Here is a 20,469-nt window from a genome sequence, read left to right as displayed (position 1 = left end):
CATGTTTCTCCCCCTTTGACTCTAGGTGTCTCCCTGCTTTAGACATGTTTCTCTCCCTCTGATTAGTTGGCTCCCTGCTTTAGACATGTTTCTCTCCCTCTGACTCGAGCTGTCTCCCTGCTTTAGACATGTTTCTCCCCCTCTGACTCTAGCTGTCTCCCTGCTGTAGACATGTTTCTATCCCTCCGACTCTAGCTGTCTCCCTGCTTTAGACATGTTTCTCCCCCTCTGACTCTAGCTGTCTCCCTGCTTTAGACATGTTTCTATCCCTCTGACTCGAGCTGTCTCCCTACTTTGGACATGTTTCTCTCCCTCTGACTCTAGGTGTCTCCCTGCTTTAGACATGTTTCTCTCCCTCTGATTAGTTGGCTCCCTGCTTTAGACATGTTTCTCTCCCTCTGACTCGAGCTGTCTCCCTGCTTTAGACATGTGTCTCCCCCTCTGACTCTAGTTGGCTCCCTGCTTTAGACATGTTTCTCTCCCTTTGACTCTAGTTAGCTCCCTGCTTTAGACATGTTTCTATCTCTCTGACTCTCGCTGTCTCCCTGCTTTAGACATGTTTCTCTCCCTTTGACACGATCTGTCTCCCTGCTTTAGACATGTTTCTATCCTTCTGACCCTAGTTGGCTCCCTGCTTTAGACATGTTTCTATCCCTCTGACTCTAGCTGTCTCCCTGCTTTAGACATGTTTCTCTCCCTCTGATTATTTGGCTCCCTGCTTTAGACATGTTTCTATCCCTCTCACTCGAGCTGTCTCCCTACTTTGGACATGTTTCCCTCCCTCTGACTCTAGCTGTCTCCCTGCTTTAGACATGTTTCTCCCCCTTTGACTCTAGGTGTCTCCCTGCTTTAGACATGTTTCTCTCCCTCTGATTAGTTGGCTCCCTGCTTTAGACATGTTTCTCTCCCTCTGACTCGAGCTGTCTCCCTGCTTTAGACATGTGTCTCCCCCTCTGACTCTAGCTGTTGCCCTGCTTTAGACATGTTTCTCCCCCTCTGACTCTAGCTGTCTCCCTGCTTTAGACATGTTTCTCTCCCTCTGACTCGAGCTGTCTCCCTGCTTTAGACATGTTTCTCTCCCTCTGACAAGTTGGCTCCCTGCTTTCGACGTTTCTATCCCTCCGATTTTAGCTGACTCCCTGCTTTAGACATGTTTCTATCTCTCTGACTCTAGCTGTCTCCCTGCTTTAGACATGTTTCTATCCCTCCGACTCTAGCTGTTGCCCTGCTTTAGACATGTTTCTCCCCCTCTGACGCTAGCTGTCTCCCTGCATTAGACATGTTTCTCCCCCACTGACTCTAGCTGTCTCCCTGCTTTAGACATGTTTCTATCCCTCTGACTCTAGCTGTCTCCCTGCTTTAGACATGTTTCTCCCCCTCTGACTCTAGCTGCCTCCCTGCTTTAGACATGTTTATATCCCTCTGACTCTAGCTGTCTCCCTGCTTTAGACATGTTTCTCCCTCTCTGACTCTAGCTCTCTCCCTGCTTTAGACATGTTTCTCTCCCTCTGACAAGTTGGCTCCCTGCTTTCGACGTTTCTATCCCTCCGATTTTAGCTGACTCCCTGCTTTAGACATGTTTCTATCTCTCTGACTCTAGCTGTCTCCCTGCTTTAGACATGTTTCTATCCCTCCGACTCTAGCTGTTGCCCTGCTTTAGACATGTTTCTCCCCCTCTGACGCTAGCTGTCTCCCTGCATTAGACATGTTTCTCCCCCACTGACTCTAGCTGTCTCCCTGCTTTAGACATGTTTCTATCCCTCTGACTCTAGCTGTCTCCCTGCTTTAGACATGTTTCTCCCCCTCTGACTCTAGCTGCCTCCCTGCTTTAGACATGTTTATATCCCTCTGACTCTAGCTGTCTCCCTGCTTTAGACATGTTTCTCCCTCTCTGACTCTAGCTCTCTCCCTGCTTTAGACATGTTTCTCTCCCTCTGACAAGTTGGCTCCCTGCTTTAGACATTTCTATCCCTCTGACTGGAGCTGTCTCCCTGCTTTAGACATGTTTCTCCCCCTCTGACTCCAGCTGTCTCCCTTCTTTAGACATGTTTCTCCCCCTCTGACTCTAGCTGTCTCCCTTCTTTAGACATGTTTCTCCCCCTCTGAGTCTAGCTGTCTCCCTGCTTTAGACATGTTTCTCCCCCTCTGACTCTAGTTGTCTCCCTGCTTTAGACATGTTTCTCCCCCTCTGACTCGAGCTGTCTCCCTTCTTTAGACATGTTTCTCCCCCTCTGACTCTAGCTGTCTCCCTTCTTTAGACATGTTTCTCCCCCTCTGACTCTAGCTGTCTCCCTTCTTTAGACATGTTTCTCCCCCTCTGACTCTAGCTGTCTCCCTTCTTTAGACATGTTTCTCCCCCTCTGACTCTAGCTGTCTCCCTTCTTTAGACATGTTTCTCTCCCTCTGACTCGAGCTGTCTCCCTTCTTTAGACATGTTTCTCCCCCTCTGACTCTAGCTGTCTCCCTTCTTTAGACATGTTTCTCCCCCTCTGACTCTAGCTGTCTCCCAGCTTTAGACATGTTTCTCCCCCTTTGACTCTAGCTGTCTCCCTGCTTTAGACATGTTTCTCTCCCTCTGACTCTAGCTGTCTCCCTTCTTTAGACATGTTTCTCCCCCTCTGACTCGAGCTGTCTCCCTTCTTTAGACATGTTTCTCCCCCTCTGACTCGAGCTGTCTCCCTGCTTTAGACATGTTTCTATCCCTCTGACTCTAGCTGGCTCTCTAGCCCACCCTCTATCAGTGGGATTTATCCAAGAGCCTTTGCACGTCCACCAGAGGTTGGCTGAACCTTAATGGAATATTTTATTATCATGTTCTCTGGGAAGGTCAGAGGAGACTGTTTATAGACCATTGATTTAAACTCCTTTTGACACAGCATGTATTTGATACCCATTGCTATGTGTGTTTATTATTCTTGTTAGATAACCTAGTTAATTTTATTATATTACCATGGCAGTTCAATTAGTGTTAAAGGTGAGTCACGTGGCAGGGTGGCTCACTCGGCGCTCTGCATGGTAGAGGCTAATCCCTAAAAGTCATGTGTCAGGGCACAGGTCAAAATGAACACTTGTTAGGTTATGACCTGTCTACCCCACAGGTGCCCATAGTTCTCAAGGTCAAACGCTTCAATCTTAAATCCAGCACAAATATGTCAATTCAATTCAAGGGTTTTATTGGCATGGGAAACGTGTTAACATTGCCAAAGCAAGTGAGGTAGATAATATATAATGTGAATATATAAAGTGAAATAAACAATAAAAATTGACAGTAAACATTACACATACAGAAGTTTCAAAACAATGAAGACATTACAAATGTCATATTATATATATACAGTGTTTTAACAATGTGCAAATGGTAAAGGACACAAGATAAAATAAATAAGCATAAATATGGGTTGTATTTACAATAGTGTGTGTTCTTCACTGGTTGCCCTTTTCTCGTGGCAACAGGTCACAAATCTTGCTGCTGTGATGGCACATATCTCCATGTCTCCATATAGAACATCAACCGAGCTACTGGCCAATCACCTAGACACGGAGAGAAATAATTATCCGCCTTATCTCAGTTCACTGGTCACAATGGCAACAGCCACCCGTAGCACACGCTCCAGCAGGTGTATCTCACTGATCATCCCTAAAGCCAATTTGGCCGCCTTTCCTTCCAGTTCTCTGCTGCCTGTGACTGGAACGAATTGCAAAAATCGCTGAAGTTGGAGACTTTTATCTCCCTCAACAACTTTAAACATCTGCTCTCTGAGCAGCTAACCGATTGTTGCAGCTGTACATAGTCCATCGGTAAATAGCCCACCCAATTTACCTACCTCATCCTCATACTGTTTTTATTTATTTACTTTTCTGCTCTTTTACACACCAGTATCTCTACCTGCACATGACCATCTGATCATGTATCACTCCAGTGTTAATCTGCTAAATTATAATTATTCGCCTACCTCCTCATGCCTTTTGCACACAATGTATATAGACTCTTTTTTTCTTTTTTTTCTACTGTGTTATTGACTTGTTTATTGTTTACTCCATGTGTAACTCTGTGTTGTTGTCTGTTCACACTGCTATGCTTTATCTTGGCCAGGTCGCAGTTGTAAATGAGAACTTGTTCTCAACTAGCCTACCTGATTAAATAAAGGTGAAATTAAAATAAATAAAAATAAACAATCAGTCATGTTTGTAGATGTATGACCAGGGTAAAGGTATGTGTTAGAAGCTTGGCACATCTAGTCCAACAGTCCGATATATCCTCAGGCTGGACGTTGGTCTTAGTAGGAATATCCCAGTGGTCCTTGCTTGGTCAGTTCAACAATGATCTGTATTTAAATCAGCAGACATCCTATACACATCCTGTGTGAACGTTGACACATCAGATTTTCACACCGTTTCATCAACAACAGATGGTTTCTATAGATTCTTTACCTCCGTTACATGCTAAAATAGCTGCGTTTGATTTAGTGTCAGGGATAGCTTTTAAAAAATAGTTTTATTTATTTTACTAGGCAAGTCAGTTAAGATCAAATTCTTATTTTCAATGACAGCCTAGGAACAGTGGGTTAACTGCCTGTTCAGGGGTAGAACGACAGATTTTTGTACCTTGTCAGCTTGGGGATTTGAACTTGCAACCTTTTGGTTACTAGTCCAACACCCTAACCACTAGGCTACCCTACTGCCCCAGCTTGACTGGAAAGGGAAAGGGAAAGGGGGATACCTAGTCAGTTGTACAACTGAATGCCTTCAACTGAAATGTGTCCTCCGCATTTAACCCAATGTTTCTCTCCCTCTGATTAGTTGGCTCCCTGCTTTAGACATGTTTCTCTCCCTCTGACTCGAGCTGTCTCCCTGCTTTAGACATGTGTCTCCCCCTCTGACTCTAGCTGTTGCCCTGCTTTAGACATGTTTCTCCCCCTCTGACTCTAGCTGTCTCCCTGCTTTAGACATGTTTCTCTCCCTCTGACTCGAGCTGTCTCCCTGCTTTAGACATGTTTCTCTCCCTCTGACAAGTTGGCTCCCTGCTTTCGACGTTTCTATCCCTCCGATTTTAGCTGACTCCCTGCTTTAGACATGTTTCTATCTCTCTGACTCTAGCTGTCTCCCTGCTTTAGACATGTTTCTATCCCTCCGACTCTAGCTGTTGCCCTGCTTTAGACATGTTTCTCCCCCTCTGACTCTAGCTGTCTCCCTGCTTTAGACATGTTTCTATCCCTCTGACTCTAGCTGTCTCCCTGCTTTAGACATGTTTCTCCCCCTCTGACTCTAGCTGCCTCCCTGCTTTAGACATGTTTATATCCCTCTGACTCTAGCTGTCTCCCTGCTTTGGACATGTTTCTCCCTCTCTGACTCTAGCTCTCTCCCTGCTTTAGACATGTTTCTCTCCCTCTGACAAGTTGGCTCCCTGCTTTAGACATTTCTATCCCTCTGACTGGAGCTGTCTCCCTGCTTTAGACATGTTTCTCAACCTTTTGGTTACTAGTCCAACACCCTAACCACTAGGCTACCCTACTGCCCCAGCTTGACTGGAAAGGGAAAGGGAAAGGGGGATACCTAGTCAGTTGTACAACTGAATGCCTTCAACTGAAATGTGTCCTCCGCATTTAACCCAACCCCTCTGAATCAGAGAGGTGCGGGGGGCTGCCTTTATCGACATCCACTTCTTCAGTGCCCGGGGAACAGTGGGTTAACTGCCTTGCTCAGGGGCAGAATGACAGCTTTTTACCTTGTCAGCTCGGGGATTTGATCCAGCCACCTGATACAGAAATAAAAGTGCTATCTAGAACCTGAAAGGTTTCTTCGGCTGTCCCCATAGGATAAAAAAGGGCTATTTGCATTTTTAGACGATTGACTTCAATGTCACTCGATTCATGAAGTGCTCAATGAAACAGTTTTTTGAGGAAATTGCTTGAACAATTACATAAGAGATAATTATTTGATCAATCTCACTTTCCACTTGCATGGTTCTGAAGGTATTTGTAGTAAGTAGTGATCCTGCTTGGTGTGTCTACTTAAAGTCAAGTCAGACGTTTACCTCATTCTGGAGAACATGCTATACATGTCTGGGAAATTGGCCCAAAGAGATTAATACTAGTCAATAATATTTGATAAAAGATACAGTATTGCTTGAATTTTCCTGGAAGACATTGTTTTCCTTCTTTTTTTATGGCATATTGTTCATATCACTACCATATTAAATGTGTGTCTCTGTGTATATGTGCTTCTTAAAGAACATTTTAGCCCAGAATTTGTAAAAGAGGCCTTAGGGATTGATATACTTTGGCCAAATAGCTTCAGATGTGTTGACCATTTCAGGGAAAGCAGATAAGAGTTTGTTTTTAGAATAACTGGTCCAAAGAACATGCATTGATGTTTGATAACATTTACGGTTAGTGTGATATCAGATGGACTGTACAGCCTGGAAGCACCACAACAACCCTAGACCTCCTGCCTATACATGACTAGTCAGAAATATCAACGTGTCTGTCTCTTGTTCCGTTCTGTCCTTCTTAGACAGCCCCTCTCCTCTCCTCTCCTCTCCTCTCCTCTCCTCTCCTCTCCTCTCCTCTCCTCTCCTCTCCTCTCCTCTCCTCTCCTCTCCTCTCCTCTCCTCTCCTCTCCTCTCCTCTGCCCTCTCCTCTATCTCTTGTTCTCTCTTCACCTGGTGAAGTGGAAAATGATTTTGAACATGTGTTCTAACAGCTTTAAATGTATTATCATCAGGATATAAATCACGTCGGTTAGACATATTTAGGACTGGGCTGTCTGATCTGACAGTCCCCTTGTCCTTGATGTCTAGTCTGGACAGACAGTCTGGACAGATCCACATGTAATTTCGTAGCTACACTTATCAGCATAATCACAGAGAGAGGCTGCCCGCCGGATGAAATGGCCTCGCTAGCCCACCGGTCAAACAGACAGAGAGGAGGAATCAGAAACAGATAATGAAGTTAAAGAATGGATTGTTTTGATGTGCAGCCCTTAGACAGCTGTTTCTCTGATGAATAGGATGGGTGTTATTTTTATTTATTTTTATTTGACCTTTATTTAACTAGGCAAGTTAACATAGTATTAGGGAAAGGGGATACCTTGTCAGTTAAAAACAAATTCTTAGTTACAATGGCGGCCGACCAAAAGGCATAAGGCTTCCTGCTGGGACAGGGCTGGGATTACAAATACAAATATAGGACAAAACACACATCACGACAAGAGAGACACCACATCACTACACGAAGAGACCTTAGACAACAACATAGCATGGCAGCAACACATGACAACAACTTTGAGCGCTACAGAAAGAGACAGCAGACAAAACATCAGGTCTTGGAGAGACAGAGGAGACTCTAAAGATAATGTTGTCTAGGATATGAGCTTCGTGGTGAGCATAATTCTGGCCTGGCTCTTTGTTGTCAGCTCCACGGAGTCCCACATCTCTCTCCCCAATGTTGGAGAGCCCTCGGCTGGGCTGTAACACTGAGCCTCAGGCCTGTTTCTAAGACTGGAAGATGAAGAAACAAGCAGCCATCAACCCGCTCCTCAGGGAGCTATGGTTACCTGGTTTTTAAACGCCATGTTTTCAAAGCAGAAACAAACCACCTGTCATCTCGGTGTAAACTTAAATTGTTTTAGGGCACCCTCTGTGATTAGAGTTCAGATGTCCCATAATACTGTCCACTTGTGATGACTCACGTTTACTCCTTCCTCCTTACTCAGTGTAGAAGAAGAGGGAAAAACACATGGCCGTTCTCGCTAGAGGTCAATATTGGTCAATACCGTTGATCATTTGAACACTATGACCTCTGACCCCTGCTTCCCTTTAAGCAAGGCAGTGTCTTTAAATGGCACCCTATTCCCTTATATAGTGCACAGCTTTTGACCAAATCCCTATGGTCCCTGGACAAAAGTAGTGCACTATAAAGGGAATAGGGTGCCACTTGTGATACAGAGCAGGAACGGGATGCTCCCTAATATCGCTGAGCTGGAAGTTGATCCAGATCCGCTGTCAGTCCGGTAGGACTCAGAGCAGGTGTTGCTCAGTATGTCTGTCCTGGGAAGAACCGAGGATGATCTGGGAATGAGGAGATGGATAGCAGGAAACAATATTTATGTAGGGAAGGATGAGACACCATTTGTCTCCCCTCTTTTATATATGTTCTGGTAAAGCACTTGAACCTTTGAGCGCCCCTTCAACTGAGAGTAGTAGTCAGAGTGTTATGAGGGGAATGGCTCCCAAGAGGGTTGACAAAGTCTGCTATTAAAACCTCTAGCTGCCAAGGTCTTTGAAGGAGTGTGAGAGAGAGTGTGTGTGTGTGCATGCATGCGTGCTGTTGTGCATGTTAAGAGTAGAACATATTTTCTCAGGTACTTCAAACCCTGAGTCCTTCATTCTTCTCTTGGGATTCTGTTAGCGAGATGATTGAATGGATACAGAATAAATGGTGATCATAATATGTTGAGATAAAAGCTTTGAACTATGCTTCTCATTCTTAAGTTCTTTGATTTAGTGAGCAGTAACAATAAGCTTGTGGTTCAATGATAAATGTATAGATGCTGTGACTGGGTTTTAACACCTCAGGAACCAAATTGAACCAGGTTGTCTCTGTCGTGACCCAATATTCACATTGCGAAAAATAATCGGCAAAATACAATCTGGAAAACTATTTTTAATGCTATATTGATATTAAATGTAGCAATTATATGATAAGTGAACAACATTCCCACCTCATTCATTGTCAATAATTACATTTTGCCCATATTCATGTTAATAATCTCACTGGCTTGAGACCACAAAATCAACCAAAATACTGCTGCTGATAGCTCTTTATTGAAAATACTGTGATTGAAGAAAAATGGTTGAGATTATTTTAAAAAGTTGAGTTCATTATCATTTCTACACACTTTCTACCTGATTGAAGTGGTTCAAGTTCAGACTGGAGTAAATTGTGTGTAGATGACTGACTGCTGGGTGTTGTCATAATCCTGTCCTCCCTTAGAGCAGGTGACTCCCCTCATTCTACTCAGGGTCAGACAGGGACTGTTCATGTGTTGAGTCTGTCCTAGCTGAGTCATAGCCTGGGTGGATCCACCATACAAACACAGCATTCTCTGGGGGCTGGCCAGGGAAAAGAGAATACTGTGGGTAGACTGCAATATAGCCTCATACAGTATGTTTCCTAATAAGGCATGTCTATATTGCTATCTTTTTCTTTGTGTTTTATGAGTTATCTCTGCTGTGGACAGTTTGGTCATCAATCTGGGTCTAAATGAAGTTGGGTGTGTTGTTGGAGTGCGTGGTCTGGGTGTGTTATGTATGTCATCCTCCGCACCACTTACTGTGTGTGTGTGTTTGTGTTCTTGCCTGTGTGTATATATGTGTGTGTGTTTGTGTGTGTGTGTGGTCTGAGTGTGTTACACATGTCATCCTCCAAACCACTGTCTTGTTAAGTATGTGGATGCTTCCAGATTCTACACCCTTTTCCAGAAGTACACACTTTCAGACTCCCCGTCATTGATTTAAAAGCATAGGGTTGGTGTAAGCATTGGCCATGTGACAGTGTGCAAAGGACACACTACGGTAGAAGCTTGTAGAATCGGGACTCAGCCTTAGTGTGTGTGTGTTCTCCAGGCGTGGCGTACTCCACCTCCATGAGAGCAGGGGGATCCAGGACCTGGGCATGCCTCGCTGGGAGCTGGTCCTCTGTCTGGTGGCTGTGGTCTTTCTTCTCTATTTCAGTCTCTGGAAGGGCGTCAAGTCCTCCGGCAAGGTACTGTTGACACACTGTGCTGTACCGTACCACTTAGGACAGCACACACTCCTACTGTAATATAACACACACTCCTACTGTAATGCAACACACACTCCTACTGTAATACAACACACACTCCTACTGTAGTACAACACACACTCCTACTGTAATACAACACACACTCCTACTGTAATATAACACACACTCCTACTGTAGTACAACACACACTCCTACTGTAATACAACACACACTCCTACTGTAATACAACACACACTCCTACTGTAATATAATACACACTCCTACTGTAATATAACACACACTCCTACTGTAGTACAACACACACTCCAACTGTAATATAACACACACTCCTACTGTAGTACAACACACACTCCTACTGTAATATAACACACACTCCTACTGTAATATAACACACACTCCTACTGTAATATAACACACACTCCTACTGTAGTACAACACACACTCCCACTGTAATATAACACACACTCCTATTGTAATATAACACACACTCCTACTGTAATATAACACACACTCATACTGTAATATAACACACACTCCTACTGTAATATAACACACACTCCTACTGTAGTACAACACACACTCCTACTGTAGTACAACACACACTCCTACTCCTAATACAACACCCAGTCCTGCTGTCATTCTGCCCTTGAGCAAGGCAGTTAACCCTGAAAAACAACTGCTCCCTGGGTGCCGACGACATAGATTTTTTAATTTTAATTTTACTTTTATTTAACTAGGCAAGTTAGTTAAGAACAAAGTCTTATTTTCAATGACGGCCTAGGACCTAGGATTAAAGCAGCCCCCTGCACCTCTCTGATTCAGAGGGGTTGGGTTAAATGCGGAAGACACATTTCGGTATCCCCCTTCCCTAGTATAGGACTTACTCCTAATGTACACAAAATGACCTGTGGTTGTGCTACACTACAGTACCTTGAGAAATAAGATCTATAAACAGTAACCTGAGTGTGACAATAACCCGTCTCTGAGTTGACAGATCTAAGCCCTGTTTAGTATGGCTTGGTGCGTGAGTCTACACACATCTGAAAAAGAACATCTATACATTGACCAAAGCTGACAGACATCCAGGGAGAATACAACAATTCACACCATGTCTGTATGTCATAGGACATGATCTCACAGCAATAATGAGTCATCTGTAATGTTATGTTGTCCAGGTGGTGTTTTGAACACTACTGTACACTCTTAGTAATAATGGTGCTATCTAGATCCATAATGGGTTCTTCGGCTGTCCCCATAGCATAAGCCTTTGAAGAAATGTAGGTAGAACCCTTTTGGTTCCAGGTAGACACTCTTATCCAGTGCGGCTTACAATTAGTGCCTTCATCTTAAGATAGCTAGGTGAGACAACCACATATCACAGTCGTAGCTTGTACATTTTCCCTCAGTAAAGTAGCTATCAGCAAAATCAGTGATGGTAGGAAAAGACAGGTGCAGGCAGTCATGTATCTAATCTTCTGTGTTGTGTTGTGTCCAGGTGGTGTATTGAACACTACTGTTGTCATGTATCTAATGTCCTGTGTTATGATGTTGTGTTGTGTCCAGGTGGTGTATTGAACACTACTGTTGTCATGTATCTAATGTTCTGTGTTGTGTTGTGTCCAGGTGGTGTATTGAACACTACTGTTGTCATATATCTAATGTTCTGTGTTGTTGTGCTGTGTTGTGTCCAGGTGGTGCACTGAACACTACTGTTGTCATATATCTAATGTTCTGTGTTGTTGTGTTGTGTCCAGGTGGTGTATTGAACACTACTGTTGTCATGTATCTAATGTCCTGTGTTATGATGTTGTGTTGTGTCCAGGTGGTGTATTGTACACTACTGTTGTCATGTATCTAATGTTCTGTGTTGTGTTGTGTCCAGGTGGTGTATTGAACACTACTGTTGTCATATATCTAATGTTCTGTGTTGTTGTGCTGTGTTGTGTCCAGGTGCTGCACTGAACACTACTGTTGTCATATATCTAATGTTCTGTGTTGTTGTGTTGTGTTGTGTCCAGGTGGTGTATTGAACACTACTGTTGTCATATATCTAATGTTCTGTGTTATGATGTTGTGTTGTGTCCAGGTGGTGTATTGAACACTACTGTTGTCATGTATCTAATGTTCTGTGTTGTGTTGTGTCCAGGTGGTGTATTGAACACTACTGTTGTCATATATCTAATGTTCTGTGTTGTTGTGCTGTGTTGTGTCCAGGTGGTGCACTGAACACTACTGTTGTCATATATCTAATGTTCTGTGTTGTGTTGTGTTGTGTCCAGGTGGTGTATTGAACACTACTGTTGTCATGTATCTAATGTCCTGTGTTATGATGTTGTGTTGTGTCCAGGTGGTGTATTGTACACTACTGTTGTCATGTATCTAATGTTCTGTGTTGTGTTGTGTCCAGGTGGTGTATTGAACACTACTGTTGTCATATATCTAATGTTCTGTGTTGTTGTGCTGTGTTGTGTCCAGGTGGTGCACTGAACACTACTGTTGTCATATATCTAATGTTCTGTGTTGTTGTGTTGTGTCCAGGTGGTGTATTGAACACTACTGTTGTCATGTATCTAATGTCCTGTGTTATGATGTTGTGTTGTGTCCAGGTGGTGTATTGTACACTACTGTTGTCATGTATCTAATGTTCTGTGTTGTGTTGTGTCCAGGTGGTGTATTGAACACTACTGTTGTCATATATCTAATGTTCTGTGTTGTTGTGCTGTGTTGTGTCCAGGTGCTGCACTGAACACTACTGTTGTCATATATCTAATGTTCTGTGTTGTTGTGTTGTGTTGTGTCCAGGTGGTGTATTGAACACTACTGTTGTCATATATCTAATGTTCTGTGTTATGATGTTGTGTTGTGTCCAGGTGGTGTATTGAACACTACTGTTGTCATGTATCTAATGTTCTGTGTTGTGTTGTGTCCAGGTGGTGTATTGAACACTACTGTTGTCATATATCTAATGTTCTGTGTTGTTGTGCTGTGTTGTGTCCAGGTGGTGCACTGAACACTACTGTTGTCATATATCTAATGTTCTGTGTTGTGTTGTGTTGTGTCCAGGTGGTGTATTGAACACTACTGTTGTCATGTATCTAATGTCCTGTGTTATGATGTTGTGTTGTGTCCAGGTGGTGTATTGTACACTACTGTTGTCATGTATCTAATGTTCTGTGTTGTGTTGTGTCCAGGTGGTGTATTGAACACTACTGTTGTCATATATCTAATGTTCTGTGTTGTTGTGCTGTGTTGTGTCCAGGTGCTGCACTGAACACTACTGTTGTCATATATCTAATGTTCTGTGTTGTTGTGTTGTGTTGTGTCCAGGTGGTGTATTGAACACTACTGTTGTCATATATCTAATGTTCTGTGTTATGATGTTGTGTTGTGTCCAGGTGGTGTATTGAACACTACTGTTGTCATGTATCTAATGTTCTGTGTTGTGTTGTGTCCAGGTGGTGTATTGAACACTACTGTTGTCATATATCTAATGTTCTGTGTTGTTGTGTTGTGTTGTGTCCAGGTGGTGTACTGAACACTACTGTTGTCATATATCTAATGTTCTGTGTTGTTGTGTTGTGTCCAGGTGTTGTATTGAACACTACTGTTGTCATATATCTAATGTTCTGTGTTGTTGTGTTGTGTCCAGGTGTTGTATTGAACACTACTGTTGTCATATATCTAATGTTCTGTGTTGTTGTGTTGTGTCCAGGTGCTGTATTGAACACTACTGTTGTCATATATCTAATGTTCTGTGTTGTTGTGTTGTGTCCAGGTGCTGTATTGAACACTACTGTTGTCATATATCTAATGTTCTGTGTTGTTGTGTTGTGTCCAGGTGGTGTATTGAACACTACTGTTGTCATATATCTAATGTTCTGTGTTGTTGTGTTGTGTCCTAGTGGTGTATTGAACACTACTGTTGTCATATATCTAATGTTCTGTGTTGTTGTGTTGTGTCCAGGTGGTGTATTGAACACTACTGTTGTCATGTATCTAATGTTCTGTGTTTTGTTGTGTTGTGTTGTGTCCAGGTGGTGTATTGAACACTACTGTTGTCATATATCTAATGTTCTGTGTTGTTGTGTTGTGTCCAGGTGGTGTATTGAACACTACTGTTGTCATGTAGCTAATGTTCTGTGTTGTGTTGTGTCCAGGTGGTGTATTGAACACTACTGTTGTCATATATCTAATGTTCTGTGTTGTTGTGTTGTGTCCAGGTGGTGTATTGAACACTACTGTTGTCATGTAGCTAATGTTCTGTGTTGTGTTGTGTCCAGGTGGTGTATTGAACACTACTGTTGTGTCATATATCTAATGTTCTGTGTTGTTGTGTTGTGTCCAGGTGGTGTATTGAACACTACCGTTGTCATGTAGCTAATGTTCTGTGTTGTGTTGTGTCCAGGTGGTGTATTGAACACTACTGTTGTCATGTAGCTAATGTTCTGTGTTGTGTTGTGTCCAGGTGGTGTATTGAACACTACTGTTGTCATGTAGCTAATGTTCTGTGTTGTGTTGTGTCCAGGTGGTGTACATCACGGCCACCATGCCCTATGTGGTGCTGTTCGTCCTGCTGATCAGAGGCATCACTCTGCCAGGGGCTATGGACGGCATACGGGCCTACCTCCACATCGACTTTAAACAACTCAACGACCCCAAGGTCAGACAGGTCTTCAGAGTAAAATACAGTGTGTTACTGAAATTAGGGATGCAGTATTTCCAATAACTTACAAAATTCCCAGGATCCCGGAATCAAGAGAGAATTAACTAGAAATCCGGGATCCACCGAACAGGATTTCTTAAAATCTGGGAATTTTGGAAAAGATACAAGAATTTGTAAACCCTTTTACTGAGAGACACAGCCTCAGAGTGCAGGACAGTGTTACTGCTAGAGCTCCCATAGTCACGTACAATATGGAAATACATGTAATTAACTCATTTAGAAACCAAAACATGTGTTAGCTGTTTTTGTAAACAAAGTGGAGGGAAAAAGATAGGAATAAAATATGCCATATTCAATATAAAACGCAGTAAATGAACGGTAAGCAGCTTTTTTTGAAAACATGGCCAAGGAATCATATCAGAGACGAAATTATTTAGAGCCAATAGTCAGTAGAATGTCAGTACTCAGGAGAGATTCTGTCAAATGTATTGCTCTTCTCTTTATCGTATTGTAATGCCATGGGCTCTTTGAGGACAAATGTTTAATATTTTTTTAAGGAGTGGGGCAGTTTCTTAATTTCTTCGCTTGATTGAAGAGATAGTAAAGTGTTGGAAAGATGGGGGGATAGGGGAAGGGTGAGTCAAAGGGCAGTGGGCTGGGGTCAGAGGCTGTCCCCGCTGGATCACACAGGCCACGAGGACAAATCTTTGAGAGCAACACATAAACACATATCTTTCTATGTTCTTGCTGTAGGTGTGGATTGATGCTGCTACCCAGATCTTCTACTCATTGGGAGCTGGCTTTGGAGTGCTCATTGCATTTGCCAGCTACAATAAATTTGACAACAACTGTTACAGGTAAGATGTATCACTGTGCTGATATCACCGTACTGTCCTCAGTGCTTCTCTATCATGACCTTACAAGGCTTACATGACCTTCTATAACCCGTAACCAGGCAACGAGATAGAACAGATCCTGTGCTTGGTTTAGTTCTCTTTAGGTTTGTCTTTCCTGTTTGAACTGGACAGAAAGGTGATGTGTATCAGGCCAGCGGACCTTCTTGCTTGGAGCTAACAGGATAAGTGCAGGCCATGCTCGGCCAGATGATGGCTATAGCCATAGGCAGTGTTACCTTCCCTGCCATTCTGTCTTCCTCTAAACCCCTCACAGAGAAACAGACATTAGACTGTGGGGTCTGCTGATCCTTGTCATCACTAATAGGTTGCTGTGAAAGTAGAGAGGTGGGTGCCAGTATCAGACCCATTCTGCTTTTTTATGGTCTCTTTTGTATTCCAGCTGTGTTTGTGTATGTATAGGTCAGTAGGTGTCTCGCTGGCTGCAGTGGTAACAGTACAGTAATGTTTGTCCATGGACCATTGTCCACCCATTCTATAGACCCATTTCCCGGCCGCATCATGAAAAGTTGCATGCGCAGGTTCGCACCAGATAATGGGCTTGTTTTCCTTGAAGTGACCACATCCAACTTCAGACGGAGCTCATGTATTCAGATGGTTATCATCTACAACATCACAGATGTCATCAGAGGATTGATTACGAAGCAAACTATCATGCCAGCAAGGCAAGGTAAAACATCACAAATAGAGCTAGATAAAGAGAAGAATAATATACTTGTTGAACACAGCTAATTAGCTACAGCCATCAGTCATGTGTGTTTTTATGGTCATCACTCACTCACTGCTAAGTTTGTCAAGGTGTATAGCTGTCTGCTACAAATCTGTAGCAAACGTTATGAATTTCCCACCTAAGAAACATGGTTCCCAGAACAGTATGTGCTAACTGGGTGTCCTGCATCATTCACAGAACATTGTGGGAAGGTTGTATGCAAAATTACTATAGGACAACCATGCTCTCACCAAGCTCTAGGAAACATATGGTTCTCAGAATGTTATGTGTTAGCTGGGTAGTGTTATTATATGTAGTGTGACGCTGTACAACCAATTGAATTTCCCACTCTTATAGATTACTTGTCCTGATCTAAACACCCCCCCCCAGCACAGCTGAAGGCCTCATGTGTGTTCAGCTGGGCCATATTTGGGAGCTGAGAGGCTGAATGAGGACTTGTGAAAGTTGGCTGTTACATCCGTAGATGTTCTCAAAGGACATCTGAATGGCTAGCAGCTGGTTGTATTATTCTCCATATTGTACCCAGATGGGACGGTTGAGGTCAGACTGTGGTCCATGTTCTCTCTGTCTGTCTGCTGACTGAACCTGGGTTGATGTCTGCTGACTAAACCTGGGTTGATGTCTGCTGACTGAACCTGGGTTGATGTCTGCTGACTGAACCTGGGTTGATGTCTGCTGACTGAACCTGGGTTGATGTCTGCTGACTGAACCTGGGTTGATGTCTGCTGACTGAACGTGGGTTGATGTCTGCTGACTGAACCTGGGTTGATGTCTGCTGACTGAACCTGGGTTGATGTCTGCTGACTGAACCTGGGTTGATGTCTGCTGACTGATCGTGGGTTGATGTCTGCTGACTGAACGTGGGTTGATGTCTGCTGACTGATCGTGGGTTGATGTCTGCTGACTGAACGTGGGTTGATGTCTGCTGACTGATCGTGGGTTGATGTCTGCTGACTGAACGTGGGTTGATGTCTGCTGACTGATCGTGGGTTGATGTCTGCTGAGTGATCATGGGTTGATGTCTGCTGACTGAACGTGGGTTGATGTCTGCTGAGTGATCGTGAGTTGATATCTGCTGACTGATCGAGGGTTGATGTCTGCTGACTGAACGTGGGTTGATGTCTGCTGACTGATCGTGGGTTGATGTCTGCTGACTGATCATGGGTTGATGTCTGCTGAGTGATCGTGGGTTGATGTCTGCTGTCTGAACGTGGGTTGATGTCTGCTGAGGGATCGTGAGTTGATGTCTGCTGACTGATCATGGGTTGATGTCTGCTGAGGGATCGTGAGTTGATGTCTGCTGACTGATCGAGGGTTGATGTCTGCTGAGTGATCGTGAGTTGATGTCTGCTGACTGATCGAGGGTTGATGTCTGCTGAGTAATCGTGAGTTGATGTCTGCTGACTGATCGAGGGTTGATGTCTGCTGAGTGATCGTGGGTTGATGTCTGCTGACTGATCGAGGGTTACTGTCTGCTGACTGATCGAGGGTTGATGTCTGCTGACTGATCGAGGGTTGATGTCTGCTGAGTGATCGTGGGTTGATGTCTGCTGACTGATCGTGGGTTGATGTCTGCTGACTGATCGTGGGTTGATGTCTGCTGAGTGATCGTGGGTTGATGTCTGCTGACTGAACGTGGGTTGATGTCTGCTGAGTGATCGTGACTTGATGTCTGCTGACTGATCGAGGGTTGATGTCTGCTGAGTGATCGTGAGTTGATGTCTGCTGACTGATCGAGGGTTGATGTCTGCTGAGTGATCGTGAGTTGATGTCTGCTGACTGATCGAGGGTTGATGTCTGCTGAGGGATCGTGGGTTGATGTCTGCTGACTGAACGTGGGTTGATGTCTGCTGACTGATCGTGGGTTGATGTCTGCTGACTGATCGAGGGTTGATGTCTGCTGACTGATTGTGGGTTGATGTCTGCTGACGGAACGTGGGTTGATGTCTGCTGACTGATCGAGGGTTGATGTCTGCTGACTGATTGTGGGTTAATGTCTGCTGACTGAACGTGGGTTGATGTCTGCTGACTGAACGTGGGTTGATGTCTGCTGACTGATCGTGGGTTGATGTCTGCTGACTGAACGTGGGTTGATGTCTGCTGACTGATCGAGGGTTGATGTCTGCTGATTGATCGAGGGTTGATGTCTGCTGACTGATCGTGGGTTGATGTCTGTTGACTGATCGTGGGTTGATGTCTGCTGACTGATCGAGGGTTGATGTCTGCTGACTGATCGTGGGTTGATGTCTGCTGACTGAACGTGGGTTGATGTCTGCTGACTGATCGAGGGTTGATGTCTGCTGACTGATCGTGGGTTGATGTCTGTTGACTGATCGTGGGTTGATGTCTGCTGACTGATCAAGGGTTGATGTCTGCTGACTGATCGTGGGTTGATGTCTGCTGACTGAACGTGGGTTGATGTCTGCTGACTGAACGTGGGTTGATGTCTGCTGACTGATCGTGGATGATGTCTGTTGACTGATCGAGGGTTGATGTCTGCTGACTGATCGAGAGTTGATGTCTGCTGACTGAATGAGGGTTACTGTCCACAAACAGTCTTCAGGCTTTCACCTAGTTTGATTTCCAGATGGGCCTCAAAGGCTCTCAAACAACATCCAGTCCCTCTGGCATCTTTAAAGGGGTAATCAGCAGTTGATGCATCCATTTTTGGACATATTAATTAATGATATGTACTCATTGATTCTTGAAGAATATAACTTAGAAATGCCTCATGAGCTTAGTTCAACTGTCTTACTCCAACAGAACCCAAAATATAAGCTTTGTTTTACTCCAAAGTTTGTAAACAAAATAAATGTAAACAAACACTATATAGCCTCAAAGCATGGTTTACACTATACATTTGATATCATGGATGGTCAGTCCTTGAATCCATAGCTCTGTCTATGAATTTGAGAGAGGTTACATTTCTCCAGCCCCATCCCACATCTTCTTACCGAAACAGTGGTGGATCACAGTACACTAAGTCTCAAAATCACACAATAAACAAACGGACACAGTAAAAAATCCAAGCATCTGCAAAGAAACCATAGAAAACACACCTCTTTTAACAGGTACACAACCATGAAATAATAAGACACACCTGAGTCCAATAAAAGTCTCTAGGGCGGTCTCTGCTGCCCTCTGGTGCCCGGAGGAACCATGACAGTACCCTCCCTCTAGAAGTGGCTCCAGCCGCGGAGCCATGACGACCACCACGTAGTTGTTTGAAGTCTCTAACAAGACCCGGATCCAGGATGTCCCGGGCAGGCACCCACGCCCGCACCTCGATACTCGATACCTCCCAGTCCACCAGGTACGACAGTGCAGAGTTGGGACCAAGTCATTGTTTTACAAGTCACAAGTCTTAGCACTCAAGCCCCAAGTCAAGTCCCAAGTCAAGACAGGCAAATCCGAGTCAAGTCTCAAGTCAAGACCGTCACGTATCAAGTCAAGTCTCAAGTCAAGTCTCAAGTCCTAAACTTTGAGTTTCGAGTCCGAAACAAGTCATAATGTGCTCTTCACCAAATGTAATACTTGAGTACCAGGAGTAATAGTTAGTATAGTAATAGTTACATTTACGGAAATCATGAATGCTTTTAAAAATATCTATATATTTATTACTTTCTAAATAAACTTTATATTTTCATGGAAATACATGGGTAGACATGAGAAAGACCCCCCAAATAGTGATCGAGGCTCACTATGGGGCGCAATCGGGCAATGTAGGCTTGTACACAATCGCCCAACCTTAACACACACACACACACACACACACACACACACACACACACACACACACACACACACACACACACACACACACACACACACACACACACACACACACACACACACACACACACACACTCTCTCTCTCTGTGTGGTTACAGTAGGCTAACGTATGTCAATGGTTTTAGGAACAGCAGTAACATCAGGCAGGATTTAGGCTACCAACTGGCTGTAGATCAATCTTGGGTGCAATGATCACGTTCCCGCACTGACTGACTGTGTGGAGGCTCATTGATTTAATGTTATGTTAGCCTACATGCTACACTAGTAAAGTTATAAATTATATAGCTGTCGGCTATATTAGCCACGACTTACCGTTCTTTGTGCAGCTTCAAATGTCGAACAAAGTTGGAAATTGTTGCGCCTCACACACACACACACACACACACACACACAAGTTGCAATCCGTTTTTTGTTGATACAGCGTCGTCTTTATATCCGAAAATAATGATTTTGGGTATCATCTTTCCAAGGGCTCCATCTGAATTCACCTGCCGATGTTCCTCTGCACTGCCACGCACAACTTTTTCTCAGCTGGCACAATCTGATTGGCTGCTGTCCGATTCAAACTGTAATCCGTTAAATGAA

The 20,469-nt window shown here is 43.8% G+C and overlaps 1 protein-coding gene across 2 annotated transcripts in view; it reads left to right on the top strand.

Moving 5' to 3' along the window:
* LOC135551249 (sodium-dependent noradrenaline transporter-like) overlaps positions 1 to 20,469 on the top strand; it is a 55,769-nt gene that overhangs the window by 15,682 nt on the left and 19,618 nt on the right. For both annotated transcript variants that reach the window (XM_064982546.1, XM_064982545.1), the window contains exons 5-7: positions 9,626 to 9,764; positions 14,311 to 14,445; positions 15,202 to 15,305. In XM_064982546.1, coding sequence (XP_064838618.1) covers positions 9,626 to 9,764; positions 14,311 to 14,445; positions 15,202 to 15,305 — 378 coding nt within the window. The remainder of the gene's footprint in view (positions 1 to 9,625; positions 9,765 to 14,310; positions 14,446 to 15,201; positions 15,306 to 20,469) is intronic.

This window comes from Oncorhynchus masou, chromosome 1 (genome assembly GCF_036934945.1).
Source record: "Oncorhynchus masou masou isolate Uvic2021 chromosome 1, UVic_Omas_1.1, whole genome shotgun sequence".
Lineage (NCBI taxonomy): Eukaryota > Metazoa > Chordata > Actinopteri > Salmoniformes > Salmonidae > Oncorhynchus > Oncorhynchus masou.
Note: the sequence above shows the minus strand (reverse complement) of the source record. Positions and strands in the feature narration are given on the sequence as shown.